Source organism: Pecten maximus, chromosome 10, assembly GCF_902652985.1.
Source record: "Pecten maximus chromosome 10, xPecMax1.1, whole genome shotgun sequence".
Lineage (NCBI taxonomy): Eukaryota > Metazoa > Mollusca > Bivalvia > Pectinida > Pectinidae > Pecten > Pecten maximus.
In genome coordinates this window covers 31,999,943-32,024,123 of record NC_047024.1, presented here as the reverse complement: position 1 = coordinate 32,024,123, position 24,181 = coordinate 31,999,943, and the positions used below count along the sequence as shown (strand labels likewise).

Below are 24,181 nucleotides of genomic sequence, written 5' to 3'. Positions count from 1 at the left end.
AGCGTATACATATGCGATATGGTGTTGTGTTTTTATCGGACTAAAATAAGTAAGCAATTGCGTAAATAAATGCTACAGTTCAGTATAGGATACAAGAGAAAGTATGTGTTGATGAATGAGTTATAAAATGGTAGAGTTTAGATTGTCCGAATGACGGGCCAATGTCAAGGATCGAGGATACAGTGAGTTGTGACCAGGGAAGATGTTGGAATGAATTGCGAGTTGAGTGTTTGGTCAGCAATGAGTATATGTATGAAAGGTGTATTTCTGACTGTTGCAGCATCGGACACTTCGCAATGTTAATTGTTACGAGATAGAAGCTGAGAATCGGTCGTCTCGACGATCTCTGGTAAAATAATTCTAGTTAACAATCGATACTTGAAATTCAAGGTGACAAACAATTATTTGTTCAACGTGAAAGAACAATAAAAATTTTGTTTTGTTTTTTGTTTGTTTTTTTTTTTTGGGGGGGGGGGGGGGGGGTCAACGTGGATGTACAATGTATGTAATGCAACCTTTATCTTTTTATCTTATATTAATCACTCTTAGTTGCCCGGCCGGAAGCACGCGAGATGTCTCACTGTGGGAGGAACCCAAATATGGAAACTGCATCGTGATATCCTGACAACCGAAAAGACACTGAACAGCAAGACACGGCAAAGGCTATCATAACTATCACAACACAAACACGACGAGAGCACAACAATAATGGCCGTCAACTGGAGCAGCCAGTCCAAACAGTTTAACATCAGTAAATCATCATCTAAAAAGTGTATCGTATCAATGTCAGAATATTCAAATGATAACACAATATTAGGAAATGACTTCAAACATTTTACTCAACGTAACTTTTAGTTACATCATAATAGAAAAGGCACGCATACCAACACTATTTCGGATATAACAATTAATGGTGACAGGAGTGTGGGTAATCCATGGAATACCAACATGTATTGGGATTCAAGGGACCAGTCATAAGTACATTAAAAGTAGAGTTGTATATCATATAAGCAAGTAAATCCTATAACAAATATATTTAGAACGATAAACCAGAGAGTCACATGTTTTTCATCTTCGCTAACCAAGGCTTCTGATTACGTTTCACTCCACGAACTAACCACGAACTCGTGGAGTGAAACGTAATCAGAAACCTTGGTTAGCGAAGATGCATGTTTTTAGGCACAGGGTATATGTTAAGAAACCGACCTGATACTAAATATAGAATTTCTTATCTCAATTTTAAGTCTTGTGTAAACAATGTATGCTTGCAGCAGAATGAATCATGATAAAACTTATTAAAACATGCAATAACAGTACATAAGCTCCAATATATTCATTACAATGCATCTACACACGTAGGAAATACTCATAACATCACTGATCATTGCTTGAAAGACGTGTCCGCTCTCCATTAGTATTGAGTCGTCCTAAAATCTATTTTACAGAAAAATATTAATCTGATCACCACTAAATGTTAGATAATGCTAATTAAATCTAATTAGTCAATCGCTATTCATATTGATGGAAAACTTGTGTCTACATTGATTTGAAATTATATCCTATATTAGCAAGAAAAGCAGAGCAAAAGACTGACATCAAACACTACGAACAGGGTATATTACAAGTCCCGAACATAGTATTGTTTGCCATGTTATATTGATAAAGTGATCATGATTGACTACATTACTAGACTTGTACTCTGCGCTTGGCTTCGCTTCGAAAAGGTATTAAGGAGTGGAGCCTAGCGGTTAGAAGTAATTCTAGGGTAGGTGACAAGTCTAGCTTCAAACAATAACAAATAGGGGATCTGGTATAGGATGGTTCTCACTGCACACATCATTTCCACAGAATGGTAATCTATGTAAAAGGGAATGTCTTTGAACTATGGTCACCAAATATAGACCGACAATTTAATGAAATGATATATATTTTTATGAAATTAACATCGCTACTGTACATTATCATTGTGCTAACTAGTTTCTATATTCAAAGATCTGAGAAGTTTTAAGTCTTTTAACACAGTTAACTGTTCACACAATGTACATGGCACACGTACTTGGCAAGATGCAAAGATGATTTCACTCGAAATACACTGTATTACAGCTGTATATTTGTCTAATCTAACATTCATACTTCAATTTACAATACAATAAAATGTAAGATTATTCAATAATCATTATATAAAAATGTATAAATGTATCATCATTTCCTGTTTAAAATCTTTAAAAAAAACTATCAGCCAGGAAAAAGGTAGACAGAAGAGCCGAGACACATATAAACCTATATCAACATACAAACGTATATTTAATACCTACACTCAGGTGGCAAAAATATTCAACACTCGTCATTTTTCTCTTTATTTTATGCCTTTTGATTTTTTTTCAGGGATTTGAGCAAATTTTTGCACCCTTGTAGAAAATTATTTCTTCTTTTACCTCATAATAATGGCGTAATTTTTCGTTTGCTTTTTTTTTCAGAAAAAATCAATGTTTTATTGGCGAGCCTAATTTTGGATGATGCCATTTTGGTAGGGACAAAGAAGGAAATCACGTCAAAATGACGTTACAAAATGGTCCCGTGTAGAAAAATAATGTATAATAGCGGAAAATTATGCCATTATAATGAGACGTAAGAAGAGGAGACAATTTTCTAGGACTATGCCAAATTTTGCAGAAATAACGTGGGAAAATACATCCTAAACGAATGACGATGAAATTGCATGAAATGAAGAGGGAAAAACAACAAGTGTTGAAATAGTTTTGGCGCATGAGTATATAATCACGTAAGTCCGTGTTAATTAGGAATAGCATACATTTATAATATACATGTATATATAATATGCACACATAATGAATGCAGTTTTACATGTCTTTTTTAATAAAAAAAAGTATCGCGTTGTGAGGACATGTTAAGTAAAATAAATGAATGTTTTTTCCCCAATTGTAGTACATGAATGGAAACTATGACTGGACATCATCCTATATCGACATTTAGTGTAAATACATGCAACAACAAGCATTGGGATCAGTATTTTAAAGCAAAATATACCTACAGTATAACATTTAACGCTGTCTGAGAAAAGATAATTGTATACCATATCTTTAATACAAGGTAAGTAATCATTCAAGTGTATGTGATTTAATACAGAGAAAAAAAGCATGAATAATAATAGTTCATCTGCCATACATTGCAATGTGACACAAATTTGTCAAAAACGTATGATATTGTTTTCAATATATGGTTGTATAATAGGCTTATTTATCAACCAATTCAATTCCATATAAAACAACACTTACATTCCTATAAGCCTCATAGTAAATTCAAGTTCAAACAAGATATTGTATATAAGCTTCCACTTCGTATTATAGCATTAGGCACATGTATGGTTTACTTTGTCGGAAATTATTGTACTATTGACTTTGAAGTGATGATCATTAACAGCTTAAAATCATGGAACAAAAACAGGATGGAAATAGGAATGACAAATTAAAATCCAGGTAAAAGACCTTGAATTGAGCATGAAATAGCATTTATGTAACCATTTCTACAGAAACAAATTGTATCACAAGTACATTGCTGTCAAATGCATGAGATTACTGACCGGGTTTTCTGTTAAGATGCAGGGCAAAGCTTGATAATGAAAAGTTCTTCTTAGCACCTTCACCCTGTCCAGTCATCTTGAAATCCTAACTATGTTACAATTTAAACATGTAAGTCATATATCAGAAGATGGATGCTGGGTAGGTACACATATATACAAAAAATACTCTCTGTAGTTTTCTCCTTAGTTTGTAACTGTCTTGTGTCAAATCACACATATGATGAATATTTATTCTGTACACTTAGTGATAAAGTACAAATGAAATATAAAATATCAAGGAAACAAATAACATATATTGTAGACTTCACTACTTTGGTAGATTTAACGTTTCAGTGATATGCAAAACAAAATCTACATTATAATTTCGAGTGGAGAATGGGACAAAAAATAGCTTCCTATCTTAATTGACACATTTCATATTGAAAGATGCTCTGCATCTGTTTCAGTATTGGATTTACGCATATATCAAAAAGCTGTTTTATATTGTACACGTAGTACAGTGTATACGAAGATAGAAGAGTAGAGGATGCAAGTATTTGAATACAGAAGAGTAGAAGATAGAAGTATGTGAAGACAAAGAGTAGAAGATAGAAGTATGTGAAGACAGAAGAGTAGAAGATAGACGTATGTGAAGACAGAAGAGTAGAAGATAGAAGTATGTGAAGACAAAAGAGTAGAAGATAGACGTATGTGAAGACAAAAGAGTAGAAGATAGACGTATGTGAAGACAAGAGTAGAAGATAGAAGTATGTAAAGACAAAAGAGTAGAAGATAGACGTATGTGAAGACAGAAGAGTAGAAGATAGACGTATGTGAAGACAAAAGAGTAGAAGATAGAAGTATGTAAAGACAAAAGAGTAGAAGATAGAAGTATGTGAAGACAGAAGAGTAGAAGATAGAAGTATGTGAAGACAGAAGAGTAGAAGATAGAAGTATATGAAGACAGAAGAGTAGAAGATAGGCGTATGTGAAGACAAAAGAGTAGAAGATAGACGTATGTGAAGACAGAAGAGTAGAAGATAGAAGTATGTGAAGACAGAAGAGTAGAAGATAGAAGTATATGAAGACAGAAGAGTAGAAGATAGGCGTATGTGAAGACAAAAGAGTAGAAGATAGACGTATGTGAAGACAGAAGAGTAGAAGATAGAAGTATGTGAAGACAAAAGTAGAAGATAGAAGTATGTAAAGACAAAAGAGTAGAAGATAGAAGTATGTAAAGACAAAAGAGTAGAAGATTGAAGAATATAAAGAAGGAAGAGTAAAAGATAGAAGATAGAAGTATATGAAGAAGGAAGAGTAATAGATAGAAGATAGAAGTATATGAAGAAGGAAGAGCAAAAGATAGAAGTATATGACAGAAGAGTAAAGATCCAAAGTAGTTAAGGGGCCGCGGTGGCCGAGTGGTTAAGGTGTCCCGACACTTTATCACTAGCCCTCCACCTCTGGGTTGCGAGTTCGAAACTTACGTGGGGCTGTTGCTAGGTACTGACTGTAGGCCGGTGGTTTTTCTCCGGGTACTCCGGCTTTCCTCCACCTCCAAAACCTGGCACGTCCTTAAATGACCCTAGCTGTTAATAGGACGTTAAACAAAAACAACCCAAACCAAAGTAGTTTTTTGTACTGGTACTGGACAGGCATACCAGACCATAGCCACATTGGAATGTTACTAAAGTATGATGAGAACATGGTGACTACAAATACATTTCATGAATGTAAGTAAAAGTAATATGTCTATGATTCTTTAATAGGTATTATGTATTTGACAAGTTATGTTTTACCATATATTGATACAGTCTAGTCTCAGTGTGAATGTGTTCTCACATCATTATGTTAACGACCTGAACACTCATTAAAACAGACTAGTAATGGTTACATGGCTACTGTTCCCTTTGATTATTTTACTCATCATCAATGTACATTTTATTTTGATTAATGCACATAGAAACCTATACAGATTAACCACATATTGAAACCTGTCATCCACAGGGAGTATCACTTAAACTAAGACCGAGTTTTATGACCTACAGAGTCAAAAACAATGCTCCATTGATTTATTACCATACATGAAGAAAAGCACAAAAAGCAAAAGAGTTTTCATAAAGACAGGCTACACATCATTTTGTCAACATGCCTGAATGTCTGTAAGTGTTTCATGAATATAGTTAAATAACTAAAAGATTCCGGAGTTAGTGACAAATATTTAACAAGCAAATTGATTAATCATAACAGTATTTTCGTTAATTCTTCTATAATGAACAATTAGGATTTATATACCCATATATTCGTTCAGATTAGATATATTTTTGTAGATTTCATGTGTTCACATTATTTTTGGTCTGCACAAATGCTGTATGGATCGTACTGGGTTTTACTTTGGACTGAATACACTGCATTTACAACCATCAGACTGATCCCGTTTTATAATAAATGACCGACCCATATAATGTTTGCGCTTGTGGTTTATCATACATGTAATTTGTTTGTCATCAAATGACACTGCTGTCTATTTCAATTTGAACACCATCACATAAGTTTATAAAACTACTTTCTTCGGATATATAAATCATGAAAACGTGAAAATTTACGTAAGGGGGCATTTACGCTAAATACATGAAGACCATTTGGTTACAAAAATGTCCTCTAGTATTTATGGAACAGACTCAAAAGAAAAAATCATGGAAATAACCCCCATGCATATAGTTTGATTATCGAAATTGCGAAATATAACACCCTGTGGAAATAACCATATTTACAGTACAGTATATGGAAGTTGAAAATAAGTCAAGCTTTGGCATTTGAAAATTATGTGTTAAAGCAAATATGACCAAAACTCGTAATACCAAACATTTGGATACTTCTATGTATTTAGACTTTGGTATTTTTTCATACATATATCAATTTAAATGCACAATGTATGTAGATGAATTTTACATATTGCATGTTCCGCACACAATGTTTGGAAACAACGAGAATATATATATATATATATGATATTGGTCAGAGGATAATATAAAATCAAGTGCTATAACTTTGGTTTCTGGTCTCTCTATAAAATATGGACAGGCTTTAGATTGTACACGTACTAGAGACATCACTTTGGCAAAGTAAACAACTGAATAAAAAACACTAAAAGCTCTTGTTATGCTCTGTCATTGATATTAATCAATGTTTATAAACCTTATCAGTATAAACCTGTAGAACCTAAGTAGTATTAAATGTCTACCCACTCAGTTATTGATTTTTGAATTTAGTTAATTGTGTTTTGACTGAGTAATTGGTTAATTATCAATGACAATGTTTGACCTTAAAAATATCAAACGTACATTAATACCAGGAATCCAGAAAATAGGATTGTAAATTTTCAACTTACTGTAAATTGTTTGGTATATTAAATTTAGACTAAAGCACTCTCACAACAAGTGTAAAATATCCTAATTTTTGGTAATCCATAAAATATAAATGTGACAACCTTCCTTGCACAAAACTGTCTATTCCCATCAGACATGAACTTGTCATACAACAAATACTTGAAATTGTCATAATTGGAACGACACATTTCAATTTGCTCAAAAAACAACTCAAACAATCACATTTCATACGGGATGGAACAACTTCAGATAGACATGAGTTCCAACAAAAGAGGGTGGTTTTTAATCACAGGCCATTCCAGCTTGAGGCTTTGAGAGACTCTGGTGTTGATTTCTGTAAGACATCGTATTGCTGCAAGACGGTCAAAGATCTTGGAAAGGAAATGTTCCTCAGGACGATGTGTTTTTTCCACCAAGTATTTGAGGCACATGATCATCTTCCATTGGATCATCTCCACTTTTTCTGGATCTGACAAGTTACAGCGATCTACAAGAAGAATAACCAGATTACAACAATATAAAATGGGGCAAAGTCGACAAAACGGAACAAAGGGACATAACTTTATATAATAATAGAAGAGGAACAGGATTTCATTCAAGTATTTGATAGAATTTAGAAAAAAAAGATTTATATCAAAATCTACCAAAGTTATGGGAAGAATTAAAGGCTGAAGAACAAGAGTATATACATATTTCATAATTATGATCACCTCCTGTAGCACTGAGAGTTAACTTAATTACTTAGCAGTTATAATTATTATCTTAGAACACAACAAAAACAGAATATACAGTACATTTTATAACAGGAAACATTCAAAAGGTTTTTAATGACAAGAAGGAACAAATGCAGTACAAACCAGAAAATGTCTGTAGGACATGAATGCCCCAGCTTTGCAACATGCTTTCAATGAAGAATAAGACAAAAGTGACTTTTGACCCTTTAACCTTGAACAATGATCACCAGAATGTGATCAGATTATTTACTGATTAAATATCTATTGGGGCAAAGAATGAACAAATATGTCATTGATTCAAAACGAGATGGAGATGGGAGGCAACAGGAAGGAAAAAGGATGGGAAAGGACAGATTTCAAATATGGGTAACATATTCCCCCCCCCCCCCCCAAAAAAAAAAAATAAAAAAAAAAAAAAACAACACAGCCCCATATGATAACAGGGACATACCAAAAAGACACAGAGGTGGAAACAAACATAAAGAGATAGAAACCACACAGTTAATACGAGAGGATACTTATAAGACTCTTTCATATGTGTGTATGTAGGATAGGGATATTCCACCCGAGGGGTCACAAAATGTGGTGAAACCCGAGGCTTGCCGAGGGTTTTACCACATTTTGTGATCCCGAGGGTGGAATATCCCTATCCTACATACACACATAATGAAAGAGTCTTTTTCTCTCATATCATTACCGAATTTCTGGCGAAAGTGTCCCTCAGCCATCCATTTTCTTCAATTTTTTAATTTCTTTATTTGACGTTTTTACTAAATATACTTGTGATATTCTGAAAGATCATACCCTATATTGGCAAACTATGTTTGCCCCCAATTTTCATTCATTTTGTGGTTAAGTGATGAACGAATGAACAATTCGCCGATAAAAATTACCGTAACTTGACCGACTTTTACGTGGCCGTGATCAAATTGTCAACATCCGAGAAAAAGAAGTTCTATCAACAATACTGAAAGCCAACGCTGAAATGAGTTTTCCAACTTCACATATAATTTGATTTGCACCTCGACATATTTAATCATTTCACAGAACACACTGTACTTTTAAATGTCAAGTCAAATTTTTTTTATAAAATACTACGTCACTGCATGACGTCACGACTGTCATTGGAATTCCATTCATAGTTCAAGGATATTGAGAGTGATGTCGATCTCGATCACCATGACGCGGCGATGTTTCGTGGCTGGTAATTTTAAATTCACTGTGATTTTGGCAACTTCGTGTGTGAACCAGCGAACAGTGACTCTATTTGAGTATTCGTTCTTTTCTGTGACATAGGATTATATGTGTTTAACCGGTTGTCTTGATGGAATGACGAAGGTAGGTCAGTCGATAGGCTAACGATGATCAGCTAGGCTAGGATGGCAGTTAGTTTTCATGGTTACTCTACACAAATATAGACTCGAGGGGTGTCATTTTTACCGAATGTTCGTTCATTTAAGAGCCAATTCCCAACTTCCAAATACACAAGTTACTGAGTAGGCCTAACAGTTACTGACAGTACATACTGTAGAGTAAACAAATTCCAGGGCCCCCTGCTGACGCAAACGGAACCATTTCATAGGTTGTGACGTTTGACATTTTCTTTTTTATATTTTTTTATGTATGGCTTTTATTTTACTTCCTGTCATTGCCAGGTGATTGTGTGTGTTTACATGTTTTTAATGACAAATGACAAATCTGTCGGGTAGGCAAGTCTGTATTGTTCTGTAACTGTTACAACAGGCCTGTAGGCGTAGTCTAACTGTTTGTTACAGTAACAGAGTTATATGTTCGCTCAGACGAATTGTCTAATCGTTTAACCATGTAGCCCTATTGATTTACTGCTGATATGATATATATTTATCTAAGAATGTATGTATTTTTATAGTTAAGTCAAACGTTTCAAAACCGACACCGACGATAAGGACTGTCGGATGTGAACACAAGCAGACGACGTTGTGAGAGTTGTCCCCCTTGAACGCAGATTAATCCGCGCGCGTGAAATGCTATGATTTATCTTACATAGCTATCTTACATGGGCAAACTCTATCCAACATGGCGAGATATGAGAGAATATCATCTCTCTCACACACCAGCCATCTTAGCTTTAAACTGTCTTCGGGCAGTATTCAGTTATTGTAAATGGCACAAAACAAGTAGAAAAACACCTTAATTACTGCATAATATTTACCTGTGTACGTCAGAATAATACATCTGATAATGGCTATTTCCAGAACTGACAAATTCAGTTTTTGAACAGAACGCACAAAACTGAATAATGTTGTGACGAAAGTTTCATCCCACAGTTTGAAGAGTTCTCGTATGTGATAACAGTTTCCTTTTAAGTTTGTTGTAATTCCTAAGTCAGCATTGATGAACCTATAAAATCCCCAGAACCAGAACTCAAACCTAGAACCTGTAAAAAATAAAGTTTTATTACATACTGGTATAAATACAATTAGAATTATTCTATTGAGATCAGAAAACTATATTGCCATCTCTATAAGATTATATTTTAAGGCATATTGTAAGACATTGTAAGAATGTGTACCATGAAGTAATCTTACACGATTTCATGTCCTAAGAAATATCAATATTGATTAAATATTTTATAAGTAATTATCAGCAACACACCTTGAATCTACTTTTGTTCAAGGGCTTCTTTAATCTTGTGATAACTTGAAGTCATTGATTCACTGATTGGTTAAACTCAAAATTTCTTTTTAAAAAATTTCAAGTATCTTAATGGTGTGGTTGTGTCGGACAATGCAACAGATTGTGTGATATTACTACCACATATTGACAGTGACATTAACTTTTAACCCTGACTACAAAAGCAATAGAGTACCCTTTCTCATGAAGGAAAATATATCATCCGAGGTTTGATTATTTGGACTTGAGTTTCTCTGAATTATGCCGACACATTCTACACAAACTGCTGGGATACTTTATCTCTACTGCCATTAGTTGCGAGGGTGAATGATGCATTATAGCAAGAAATGGAATTCTGGCAACAATGAATTAAAAGTAGCAATTATCGTCACTAGCTGTGACCATGCTCATTTAATAATTTGATCTCTTTAAGAGTCTGTTATCAAAATACACCAGAAGTAGGTATGAAGAGATATGTTAAAATCAGGTTTTTTTGCTGCAAAATATTAATATGAAACAGATTTTAAAAGGTAATAAAATTATCTCCCTTACAATCATTATACAACACTCACTTTTCACAAGTGCTGCCTGGTCATCCAATGATAACTCTGAGAATCCAGGAATGTTTTTTGCAAATCCAATATACTTTGTGATTCCATTTTCCATGGTGGTAGCAATGTTGCTCATCATCTCAAGTCGGTTGTCCAGGTCAATCCCTGTTGTGTCATAGAAGTTACGATGTTCTTCTTTTGATATACCAGACAAATCTCCAAATAACTCTTTTTTAGCCATAAACTCTTCCTGTAGTTATATAAACATTACACTCAATTAAATAATGCATGTTGACCAAGAGGAAAACATTGTGTGAAGTCAATATCTTAACCTATTAATCACGCCATCATCAATGGCCGATGAAATGTGCATCAAAATTTATGACGTCATCAATACATGTATATGACATATCATGATGCTACTCAATTGTGAGTAGCATCATAGCATGTGCAAACTGTATTTTGCTACCTCTTGTTAGACAGTTATCCAAATCCTAGCTACAACGAAATCACACTTTTAAGTATGTAAGAAAAAATAACCTTTCATTTCAACATTTAGACTTACATGATATTTTTGTGTTTTCGTTAGGATTTCATTGTCCTCATCCAGCCAAACTTTCCACAATGGACCATACATGTCCTCCTGTGCTTTGTCCATCTTTGACAGCAACCCTTCTATTTCCTCATCACAAAAAAACTCCTGTTTTATTGTCATAGGTGGTGTTTCACTTGACATACAAGGGGATGAATTACCAGGCATGTCATTGTGGATAGGAGACAGTCTGGTAGATGATTCAGGTGTACACTCGGTAACTAATTCCTGCATCTGAAGTTGTTTAATCTCACGTATATCATTGGTACGCTTCTCATGTGTATACCTTCCTGTTTTTATTGCTGCAAAATGTAAATTATTAATATTAATTTTACTGAAAAATTGACTTTATTGATTTGAAAATAGTAATTTGAATTTGGCCAGTAAACAGAGTAATTAAGGTCATTGTAAAGGGTAATACAAAAGAAACATAAGATATTAGTACCATTCAATACAAATTTAGAGTTGGATGCAGTAGAGCTAAAATAAGTAAAAAAAAAAAAACATTTGTTTTGTCCTTTTAGGGATTGTCAGTGGTACAATGGACGTGAAATGTTGAAATTATAAAGCAATGCCCTTCACTTACATGATCCACTCTTTGATCGTACCCTACTGAAACAATCTGAACTAACAATTTTGTAAACAAAAAAGTTGACAAAGAAAAAAAAAATATTACTCCATGGCATGCATAGATGGGTAATATCTCTCTGACCAGGTGAGCTATAATCTATATAATCATTTATGTTTCAAACATGTTTGTATCTTCTTTTTCTTAATTTATATTTTTCAAACTATAAATCTTAACTCATTTGTCATTCTGTTGTTTTTGGCTTGTTTGTTCTATAGGGATTGAAGTAACTACAAAGAGTGCACACATTTTCGGTTATAATACTTGTAATTCCATGATAACCCCCAAAATAATTAATTTATAACATTCATGGCAAGAAAGTTTTGAAATAGAAAACTTTCCTTTGTGTTTTACCTTCTTTTGACATTCCCACATTAAGGCACTTTTTGTAACGACACTTTGGACAGCTGTTTCGTCGACCAGGTTCTATAATACATTCTTTGCCTATTGATCCTTGACATCTGTAGTCCATTTTCCTCTTAAGACTTCTACGGAAAAAACCCTGAAAAATTTGATAAATACATTTGTACATTTCTAGAAAGTTAACTGCCCCTACTGATCACACAACACTGCAATAGATTTGGCCAAAAAACCCATTGTTGATGTACATATATGCAAACACTCAATGCAAAAAATGTTTGGCAATATCTAATTAGTGATAGTTATAATAATAGTAATCATGAATAAACAAATTAGTAATATATTAGGCAAGGCAGCATTAAGCATGTACATTGTAATAAAGCAAACTTTACAGCATACCAGCAAATTCTGGCCAAATGCATAATACATTGCATGTACATATAACTTATCCTGCAACTGGCATCTGCATTGTCGGAATTCAACCATCATATATATTTTTGTTGTATTCGGCAGTGTCAGAATAGAGCTGCATTTTAAAATCTTAGCACATGCATCAATTTGACTGACCTACTTCCAAGTAAAACAATGTTTAAAAGGCGAACATATTTAGATATTGTTGATATGGTTTCACTTTAAAATGCTTATTTTTATGACTGTTGCAGAATAAATAGAATACATGGTCAGTGTCTTAAAATCCCTGATATAGTAATAGACTAGTACATTATCAGTCAGAGGGAGGGGAACACCTATATAATGGAACCCACAAACAGCAGAATTGACAAATGTCCATTACAGATGGCAGTCAACAACAATTTGACCAAAAGCACAAAAATGACACCATGCATATGACAACCACATCACAAAGTATGACTAATGTCGAATAAGAATGGGTACCCTCTCACATGTACAACCAATGAAAATTTACTGACAAGCCAACCAAAACAGACTTGCAAGTACAAAACATATGACATGCAGCAGAAAGGTAACTCTGTGTACAGAGGCAGATAATTAATCATTTCGAGAGGTGTTCCAAATAAAAATGCATGATTTTATCACAAAAACAGACAAAGTGTAGGCAGTAGTGACAGATCTGATTATTTTCTCTGCACTTGCAAAGAACATATAACCTTCATATGAAGTGATCCCAATTATCCGGTACTCACCTTACAAGCTTCACAGGTATTGACACCATAGTGGAATCCCGATGCTTTCTCGCCACACACACGACATGGAGGCAGCATCGGCGTGGACGTCTTTGACGTTACTGGTTGGCTGACGGAGTCTGGACTTGTTTGGCCACCATGCACATTGTCAAATGGGACCTGTTTCTCATACACAGGTGACGGAAGGCTGTTGTATTCTTTTAGACTGGGTGGTGTAAGTACTGTGGTATGGGGGCTTGCTTGGCTACTAGTATCACTGTAGGGTGGGCTAATGTGGCTGCGGTTGAATTCATCATAATAAGGCGATGTACTGCTTGTGCATATCATATCTGCATTTCTTTCTTGGCAAATGTCTTCCTGTTTAATAACATCTTTTTCATAATGAGGTTTGTCTGACAAATCACTGTGATGCACCTCAGCCATCATTGAAGTAGTATCTAAGTAGTTTGCTGTCGACATTTCAAGTTTAGGCTTCAACAGATAGCATTCATCATTGTGGGAAATTATCTTGCCTGAGCATTTCTGTAAAAAAAATGGAATCAATAAAGAAATATCAATTATAATATTTTAGATTTGAATTTTGATATCAACTAGATTTCTAACTAGGAGACGACAACAGCAACTTATTTATAATATAATGCCTGTATGCAATCACAACAACCGAATGTCATTATGCAGGAGTGAGATCAGCTCATACATATTTAAATATTTGAAACAACATGTTTTAGAATGTTCTTACAAATCAAGTTAACATTTCATCAAACTTCAGGTGAAATTCTTATTCTGATTATATATGTATGTGATGCCTTTAAAAGTAGATTTCCTTTAAATCAACAGTAGCAATTTATTACCAACTTCTATATACACATTTTTGAAATCAATACATATAATTATAGCTCTATATTGGTGTTCAATAACACCTGTATAGGTAAGTACAGTATTCTCAATCATAACCTTAAACAAGTTAGTTGGGAAAAACAATGTCACTATGCCACTTTCACTCTATTCATGCTAATTAATTAGTGAAAGTATACATGTCTCTACTAGACTAGGTGTTGCTAACCTAATGAGAATTAGACTCCCTAAAGTATACATGTACAGGCTTATATCCAACATAGAATCATTCCTACTAAAAGGTATGTTTTGTTGGATGAAAAATGTAACAAATAAATCTTAACACAAGGCTGAAACTTCTGTTATTGGCAATTATTGATATCAATTACATTTGATAACAAATCAATTTCCCTGTGACTCTCACATACAAAATTGATGTTGGCAACAAAGAAAAACTGAATTTGCCTGTATTTATAGGATACAATATTTTAAAAAGGATATCTGGCATTAATGCCTCTAGATCATCCATATCAATATAATCATACATAAAATGAATAAAACTAATATTCACTTCTGGTAATAGATTTGAAGCCAGTAAGATGGTTAAATTTTAGTTCCAATCCTTTCCAATAGCTGTCCGAATTAATTTTTATGCTGCCATTACAACTGAATTTACATAATGTAGATGTTCCATATACATGTACAGTATTTCAACAATTCTGAATCCAAAGAGGTATATTTGCAGATGTCCAATCTACAGTATAAATGTCATTATATGATCAAATTCACAGATACAGTAGTTAATTATATACATGTGGCTATGCCCACACGTGATCATATTGTAACTTATGTACATATACAAAAAAAAATATACATGCACTGATGAACACATTGATTTGTGTACAACTAAATAATATTTCCTCATTATTACTGTTGGATATGAATCACACTTCTGATTAGTGGATGTTCCAAATATATATTTAAAAAGATACTATTGGAAAGTTTTTACTTTGCCAGAGTTATTTTGCTTATTTTTTTTGATAACCCGAATTAGTATCATTCGACAATACCACTAGGCGCTACAAGACACTTGTTCAGAATATCTTTTATTTCAAATTCATATAGTATAATCAGAACATGTACAAGTTTACTTGTATGCTTGTTGCTAATAAAAGCAAATATTTGTTTAAAATGGATATCTCAAGTTTGCTCATTATGGTCTCTCAAGTTTGCTCATTATGGCCCTATAGGGCCTAGCTTGTTATTAGATCTAGAGCTTGAAAAGTCTATATGGATGGTGAACATTGAGTCAGATCTGTCAAAACTACTTCCTGTGTTGGTATGAGGACTCCGGTAGAAAGACGTCGCGAATGATCAGTTTGAAACAGAAACATGTAAGTATTTATTTATGACTTTAGACATATATAGTATATATGTTTAACCATGTAGACCTCTGTTTAAGACGGATGTTACCTGTTGACACGAGCGCATATCATGTTACCTACGACAATCTATAATTTAAAAAAAAACAACAAGAAGACAGGTACTGGTATATACGCTTGAAGTGATCCTGATTTCTTACAGAATAAGATTTGATTAAATGCATAACTCAAAAAGGCCGGGAGGTTTCGCAGAAACTGACAATGTTTGGGTGAAACGGTGAGTATATGGGTCATCGCGAACTCTGGTGTCAGTGGTGATTCAGAGAAAATGTGACACGAACTTTCTGAATGTGATATCAACAGGTTACCACCGGGATTTATGTCAACCGAAGTATCATATCTATAACGTTTATAATCAAAAAGATTTTAAATATCAAATACTTACCTGTTTCAGCGAATAAATACGGCCGAAAACAACTTGATTTCCCTGGGATCCGAAGGGTGCAGTTAACTATCAACGACCTACTTTGCTTGACAAGTGTAAACATAGCTGTTCACACAGAAGAGTTATACTCAGGGGAGGTAATTCAATATATGTCGTAACTATTGAATTCTTGAATACTATTATTGAAAACGGATTTATAATAAAGACTGTACTAGGAACTCTCTTTTTGCTTAAAGTATACAAAGAATTGAAATTGATATAATGTAAGGCTTGCATTCAGATTTATTCCATTTATATGAAAGCCTATTAGTGTCAATAAGATAAAATATAGTTACAGTAATTGATACACGTTATATAACGCGAAAAAACACGTTATTACGGAAATAAGGCGCTTATTTGGGTTATAACGCGCAAAAAGGTGTAATAACGCGAAAAAGGCACAAAATAATGCAAATCGAAACACATAATAACGCGAAAAATGCACGTTATAACGTAAATCGAAACACATAATAACGCGAAAAATGCACGTTATAACGTAAATCGAAACACACAATAACGCGAAAATTGCAAGTTGTAAAGTAAATCGAAACACACAATAGCGCGAAAAAACACACAATAACGCAAATTGTAACACGTAAAAACGCGAAAAAACACGTTATTACGTATTCCAAGCCTATATAAACTCACGCATAAGACACATTTAGACATTCGATGGATGAGGTGGTGTATGTGTACATTGTACTTCCAACTAGGAATTATCAAAATAGAAATATTATCAATACTATAGCTCATTTAGAAAGAGTTCATATTAGCATTTTCAAAAGAACACATGTAGATGTTCATTAAAAAATCAGAAATGAGCTGCTAATATGTGCAAATAACCCTTAATTAAGATAGACCGTTTGATATTGGACTCTGTCCAGAATAGCTTCCGTATACATTACCAAGTCTGCAAATGATAATGCATGTGTTTATCATTTTATTTTCTGTTCATCACAATCAGCATGTGACTATTTTACAATATCAACCACACGAAAGTTTGTTTTCATATAATTCATAATCGAAAAAGTTGATAATATTTGATAAATCAGAACCTCAACAACTAAAGCACTACTAAGTTAGTTTCTGAATATAACTCATCCGACAGCCTCTAAAGTAATTTCAAAATTCAAAAGAAGAAAAAAAGGTAAAAAGCCTTGTTCATCATCATAAATCAAATAGGTCATTTTGAAATATTCATGGATGTCAATGGACATTGTACATGTAGTTGATTTAAACATATTTTTATTTGTAACAGAACTTTACAAAGGAATTGGGCACAAGTTATACAACTTATATAAAGCCCTTTCCCGATATAATTATACATAATCATTACAACAAGATGGCATATTTACATATTTAATTTGAGAGAGAGAGAGAGAGAGAGAGAGAGAGAGAGAGAGAGAGAGAGAGAGAGAGATTGCTGCTGGTACTATCGTTCATCACTTCCTATACCAATGTTTCGTTCTCCTTCCACACCGTACTTCCTTGAATATCAGTTTCTCTTTTGTTGTCGGCATCGGAAAAGATTAAGTATATTCAATTGACACTTTACATTTATATCTAAAAACGCAATCTATACGCCACTGCAACCAAAACTTAAAAAAAAAAAATGGCTACATCTCTATTGTAAGATCCATTATGCATGGAATATGGGTCTAACATCTGGGACAAAACCAGAAATTGAAAAGCATGAGAAAATCAAAAGACAGACACTCAGGTTCATAACCAAAAATTACCCCAGCCGAGAAGACGGTTATATGACAAAAATGCTTCAAGAATTGGATTTACCATCAATCTAATCCAGACGAACAGCATAGCGTTCAAAATTGTTGAGGGGTTTGTGCTAGCTATACTATCATCTGATTACCTTCAAAAACCAAGACCAAAGAGAGCCATCAAAACAACTAGAAACTCAGATACCGTAGCAGGTACCGTAAGGGTAGCATCATATCAAAGAACATTGTGAACATATCGATAATACATGTATATAAACGCCACCAGCAAACCCTAGCTACCAAGTCCAATATGCTATGTACCAACAGATGTACAAACATGTACAATTTATGGATGTTTTTAGAACTTTCTTTATTGGCATGAGCTAATAAGTTTTAGCGTTGGGTAGATTCAGCATCCCACATACAGCATACAGAGATCCTGACTGAATTTTGACGCGCATGGATTACAGAAGCCTATGTATGTTGGTGGGTACCAACGATGAAAGGATATAAGGCTCAAACTGTCTATATTACCTATATGTAAATTATTGGCAAGTCTGAGGCGCGTAAGACTCAAATATTTTATACTAATAGACAGTTTGTGGCTTATATATCTTGCTAAAAACACTCTTTTTTCCTTTTTGGTTATTAATGTTTATATTGGACAATAGAATTTATGGAGAAATTGCAACTACGGATTCAATGGATGTTAGGATTAATGCTGTCAATGTGTCCCAGTAAATTGGGTTTTTTTGATCATTGCAACATTTATAAACCCGGTACTTGTTCAAAAGTCACCGGATTCGGAGCCAAATGACAGGTCTTGTGTACTTAATCTAGCTAAATGTTTTTGGTTCTGACAACAACCGACCTTAAGCAACCGAACCCTATTTGACACTGCTCAGGTTCCACGGAAAGAAGAACGAGACAATAAAATATCAGTATTTTCAAGATCGTAAGCTCGTGCGCCACAGGCATACGAGCTGAAAACTCTCATTCTGTTAACACCTGGGCATACACGAGAAAACAGTACAATCAGTAGACACAATCTGCTACCCCACCAACTTTGATTTCGTGTGCCGTGGTCAATTGCACGCGCAACATCGAAGGCCGCTTATTAAACTTCCAAAACTGGAACGGAGAACGACCCATTCCGGTCATTTCATTGGCTAAATATTTAGGTCCTACGGAAGCAACAGAGTGCTTCCCGGTTAATAGTAAATTTATTTCTTTACGCATCGTTACATTAGTTTGAAGCTTCCAAAACTATCAATTTCAATTGTGACAACGTTATTTAACTTCGGCCCGTTCGTAAATCCAGGATCCCATCGTCTGCTACAGGCAGAAATTAATCATTGCGTCAAATTACATATTATTACAAATTATGATATCAAAGCTTGGCTTACGCTCTTACATTACGGATCATTCGTTTACATAATAAATCTAAACTTGATGACAACGGTGTGTAGTTATATTTTAGGTATTACATATCCAATTTTAACAGTCTAATCATTAATAAACATCAAGATAATAATACTCTGGCACGAAACACTTTGCTACATCGTTCTACCGGTTGAAGTAACCTATTTCGAACATGACGGCACTGTGGGTACCAAGTGGAACAAATGTTAAGTTCGAAGAAAATAGATTTTCGTTCGTTTTTGCTTTATGTTCCATTTTTTTTGTATTTAACAGGCCGCCATTTTCGATCCGAGTTCTTCCAGAATGAAGCATGGATATGTAAATAGATATGTCTAATTGTGATGGTGTACTTTTGATTGCTAATTTTGTAGATTTTATGATGGATTCATAAAAAAATGTTATAACATGACCCCGAAATGCATTTAAATGTAATTTAGCTGTTTAATATAATCAGAATCGTAACTTGGATTATTTACGATCTGCGCAGTGTTACACGACGCCCGTCATAAGTTTCACGCTAGATTGAAAGTTCTGCAGGTATTCCGTAACTAGGGAAGTTAGTGCGATCATGCGTGGCCACTGTGTTTTACTATATGAATATATTAAAATAATCGGATTTTCCTCTTGCGTACATAAGCGTCTTGAAATTGAAAATTATATTTAGACATATATGGTGCAGGGAGATAGCATGCGGGCGACTAAAATCCAGGAATGTGCACATTGGCATCGATGCAAGTGTACGTCCCACTAAAAATCGCGTGCTATCTATCATATCAGACAAGGTATTTTATTTTTATATACAGTATGTACACGTGTTATTTGTAGTCAAACTATTTTTCTTCAAAACTCATAACTATCTTGTTATTATACAAGCGTATCTAATTATTCATAAATCGCAAACAAAAGAACAATAATGGACAAAATGACACAGGGGAGGGAACAAGGTATGGTCGAACCTATTTACGTTGTTAATGTCATACATTTTCTATTTTGCTTTGTGAGAAAAATGAATGCTTATTGCGGGGAGGATCAACGATAATTTCTTTTTCGATTTATATGTTTTGGAGAACTATATGTTTGTTGTTGAAGGAAAACTTCGCTATGAATGACCGATGTTTACAATCGTTCAAACTTGTTTGTATTCATTCACATTTGTCATAATGTAATTGGATTCGCAAGCTTAAGCTGAGAAATGTTTTGACATGAGAATGGTATTTAAAACCATGCTGAACGTGTTGAATTAATTGGATTATCAAAAAGTCAATTAGAAAAGCACCTTATAAAAGTGAATGCAGAATATCCGTGACTGAATTAAAACAAAATCGCACATGTTAACATTGCGTTCAGGGGCGTAACCATGGTAAAAACAACTCGGCAAAAAACATGTAGTGTCCGAGGATGGCGTAGCGACCCGAGCCTCCTAGGGGGATCCAGGGGCATGCTTCACCGGAAAAAAATGATTATGGATCCTCTCTGTTGCGATTTCCTGCGTTCTGGGAGAAAAAATACTTCCTTGAAAATAGATCATTCATTGATAAATTCCACTTAACACTAGATACATTTGTATCGATCAGGATATAATGCACACGGTGCGTGTAATGGAGGTTGCATGGATAGCGGTATGGTACTGGGACCATCACCATGTAATTACATTTAGTGTAACACCATTTTTCAAAAAAAAAAAATTCGAGTAAATTATTGAACTTTCAAGTACTAGTCTAGATTTGTATCAAAGAAATGTTAAAGTGCTTAAAACATTACCAATATTTGATTTTCAACATTGAAATCTATGGAGAAACACAGAGTGTTGGATATCCATTCCTGAATAGAGCATCATCCTCAGTCATATTGGTCATATATCCCGAAATGTCAATAACCGTGATAATTCAATGGATGTATTGTGTAGACAACACCTTAACAGAATAGAAGTTAAATCTATTTGGCCTTCTAAAAAATTGTATCTATATCTCATACATGTAAACTAATAGCGGGTACTGGTTTGGTGATCATATAGTACCCTTGTACACAGCCCACGATATTAGAATTAGAAAATGACCAAACTAGTTGGTAGGGCGATCCACGCCATGACACGAGGGCATGTTTTGATGAGATTTTCCTTCAATAACTTTTTATAGAATATACATATAATTATCCCAAATATATCAATCAAAAAGAAATTATCGTAGATCATCCTCGCAATAAGCATTATTTTGTCACATGTCTGCTATCCCACTATACAAAGGATTTTTTACTCACTTCTGTGCTCCGAAGCGGATGGACGCAGCCATTTTTTTCTCACAAAGCAAAATATGACATTAGCAAAGTAAATATGTTCGACCTTCTGTTAAAATACAATGGCTCGAAATAACACCGAGATATTCAGATTTAGTGAGAAAAGTGCACGAACTAACAATGAAACACATAAACATAAGGATGGTGTTCGTTTCTGAAATCTTCTTCAAATTGGATAAATCATTATAAAAACACAATCTTGGTCAAATTCCTGTTTTATCAGTCATCATCTTAAATGCATCTACATGTATAGCGGAGTCTAGTTTGATAAAAGTCAAAAATTCTAATCTATTCAAAGCAGCATTTCTGATATTATTCACAATTAACCTTTGTTATGGAGATATAACCGGAAAGCGGTTTACGTTAACAGATGATTACATACCTTTTAATTATTATAAAATAAACCCAAGACATTGTCGGTATAGCTATGTAAGAGAACAGAGTTTGATTTGAAAACGAACAATCAGCAAATCTGAACATTCTGATCTTAACAGTGTTGGTCCGAAATTGATCATCTGTGTCCTAAACCCCATCATGAACAAAATACAATAGAATATTTCTCGCCTTTCTCATGAATAACGGTTATCAGAACTTTCCATTCGTGTTACGGTTTTCAGAGTGTAAAATAAACAAAAAACAAAACACAACAAAAAATTAAATATATACATGTTATCAAACAAGAAAAACAACGAAATCATCGAGTATTATTTATTTATTTATGTTTTCCTCCATGAAGAATCTCACAGACGGTTACACTAACAAGGTAAACTAATATGGGCTTTCAATGAACAACATGACATGTTTTATGTACAGGCTAATGGCAATTTACTGTAGTAACAACACATTTTATCGCGGTCAACTACCCCTAGTGATAGGGCGGCACAATCCGTGGTATGTACAGGATTTGATATGGATAAAGTTTGAACGACCTGTTAATAGGTTGGGTAACATAGGGTCACTGCACAGAAGGCAAGTAAATAGTAAATAGGCTAAAATGACACACCGAAAGATACACAAAAGTGAAGCAAAAACAAGTTAAGAATCACAAGAAAAAAATATGAACCCTAACGTAGGATCCACATTAGGCGCCTCCTACAGGGGATACAGCTGGAGAACACAACCCAATAATATACATGTATATACTTTAATATCTCAAAAGGGGGTACCCTTTAAGACAGGTATCTGTAATGTCAGGGCTTATTTTATGTTTTGCTGAAGGAGTGAATCTGCTCATGATGGAAGTCCAAAGTCCGGAGTCATACAGGACGGAACTATAGGTGTAAGTGTTTATATATCTCATCTTCTTGATAGCAAAGTACTTAGAAGTTACAGCAATTTATTGCACTTGGTACAGTGTATAATAACGACATTGTTGGAAATCACTGCACTGGCCCTGTCTCTAGAATATCGAAATCATTGTCCGATTCTAACCAGGGTGTGGGGGTAAGCTACTGGAAGAATTAGTTGGACAGGCCTATTGTATTTTGATTACTCAAACAAATCGCCCTATCATAATTATTTAGAAATCGTTTCATTTCTCTGACATCACCATGTCTATTCCTTATACACTTAATATGAAAATATTACATTTTAAACCTTTATCTTTAATTTTATCAGATTTAAACTGCAATAGAAAACACCGTGCAAAAAAACTATAGCAAGTCTATTATCATCGTTAATATTAGTCACGTTTTGTTCCTTTAAAGCCTATAAATTACTATGAAAAGAAACTCGACGAGCGTGATCTTTGCTTATCGATGATGGTGTATCGTATATTGTCGATAACGGAATTCATTACTTTAGGAATGATATGGCCATAGATACATCCATTGAACAACGTCCAAGACGTATCAACATGATGAATGTAAATGTGGCGAATGCCCAAGATATCTAGTGTCATACTTAGCACTTAGATAGCGAGGATGAAGAACCGCTAGGTTCAGGTGTTGATCGATTTTCCTATTGACCTTTCTCCCGGTCAGTAAATGACATAAACCTTACAAGACATGCACGTAGTTAATATTAACCATCGTATACATACACTGACTTAAAAAAGCGAGAATCTGAATCTATCACAGATAATCTATGTAAAAATTGCTATTATCGAGTAAAATATAATCCTCACCTGTGAAGTCAATTCCTCGGTGCATGAAAGAAGGTCATTCACCCAGTCTCCCGTCATCATTTCTGTATACTTCTAATCCAGTGCAGTCGTCTACCCACGCGTAAGTGTTATTATGATCGTATCAGCAAACAATTTTGTTGTGGTTGTAAGGCGTTTAAGGTTGTTTTGTTTTATAGTAAATTTTGTCACGTTCTCAAATCCAGCGTTTGGCATTAGTGTTTGTTTGTACTGCGTACAGCTGGAATGAATATAGAAAATAGGTTAACAAAGTAGAA

The 24,181-nt window shown here is 34.3% G+C and overlaps 1 protein-coding gene across 2 annotated transcripts; it reads right to left on the bottom strand.

Moving 5' to 3' along the window:
* Nucleotides 1-821: 821 nt before the first annotated feature.
* Nucleotides 822-24,140, bottom strand: LOC117335675 (vitamin D3 receptor-like). 2 transcript variants are annotated; one of them, XM_033895830.1, is made up of 7 exons: nucleotides 23,907-24,140; nucleotides 13,650-14,171; nucleotides 12,481-12,628; nucleotides 11,472-11,800; nucleotides 10,928-11,156; nucleotides 9,895-10,119; nucleotides 822-7,456 (listed from the first exon to the last, which is right to left on the bottom strand). In XM_033895830.1, the coding sequence occupies exons 1-7, from the start codon at nucleotides 23,964-23,966 to the stop codon at nucleotides 7,215-7,217; spliced, it is 1,755 nt and encodes a 584-aa protein (XP_033751721.1). In that variant the 5' UTR covers nucleotides 23,967-24,140; the 3' UTR covers nucleotides 822-7,214. The 2 variants fall into 2 exon arrangements, with proteins under 2 accessions (XP_033751721.1, XP_033751722.1); XM_033895831.1 differs by lacking the exon at nucleotides 23,907-24,140 and adding an exon at nucleotides 16,311-16,434.
* Between the last annotated feature and the right edge of the window lie 41 nt (nucleotides 24,141-24,181).

Coding starts and splice junctions, on each gene's coding strand:
- LOC117335675 (XM_033895830.1), bottom strand. CDS start 23,966: ATGATGACGGGAGACTGGGTGAATGACCTTCTTTCATGCACCGAGGAA. Junction 14,172..23,906: donor CCGAGGAATTGACTTCACAG/GTGAGGATTATA, acceptor TTTTTTTTACAG/AAATGCTCAGGCAAGATAAT. Junction 12,629..13,649: donor ATACCTGTGAAGCTTGTAAG/GTGAGTACCGGA, acceptor CAAATTTTTCAG/GGTTTTTTCCGTAGAAGTCT.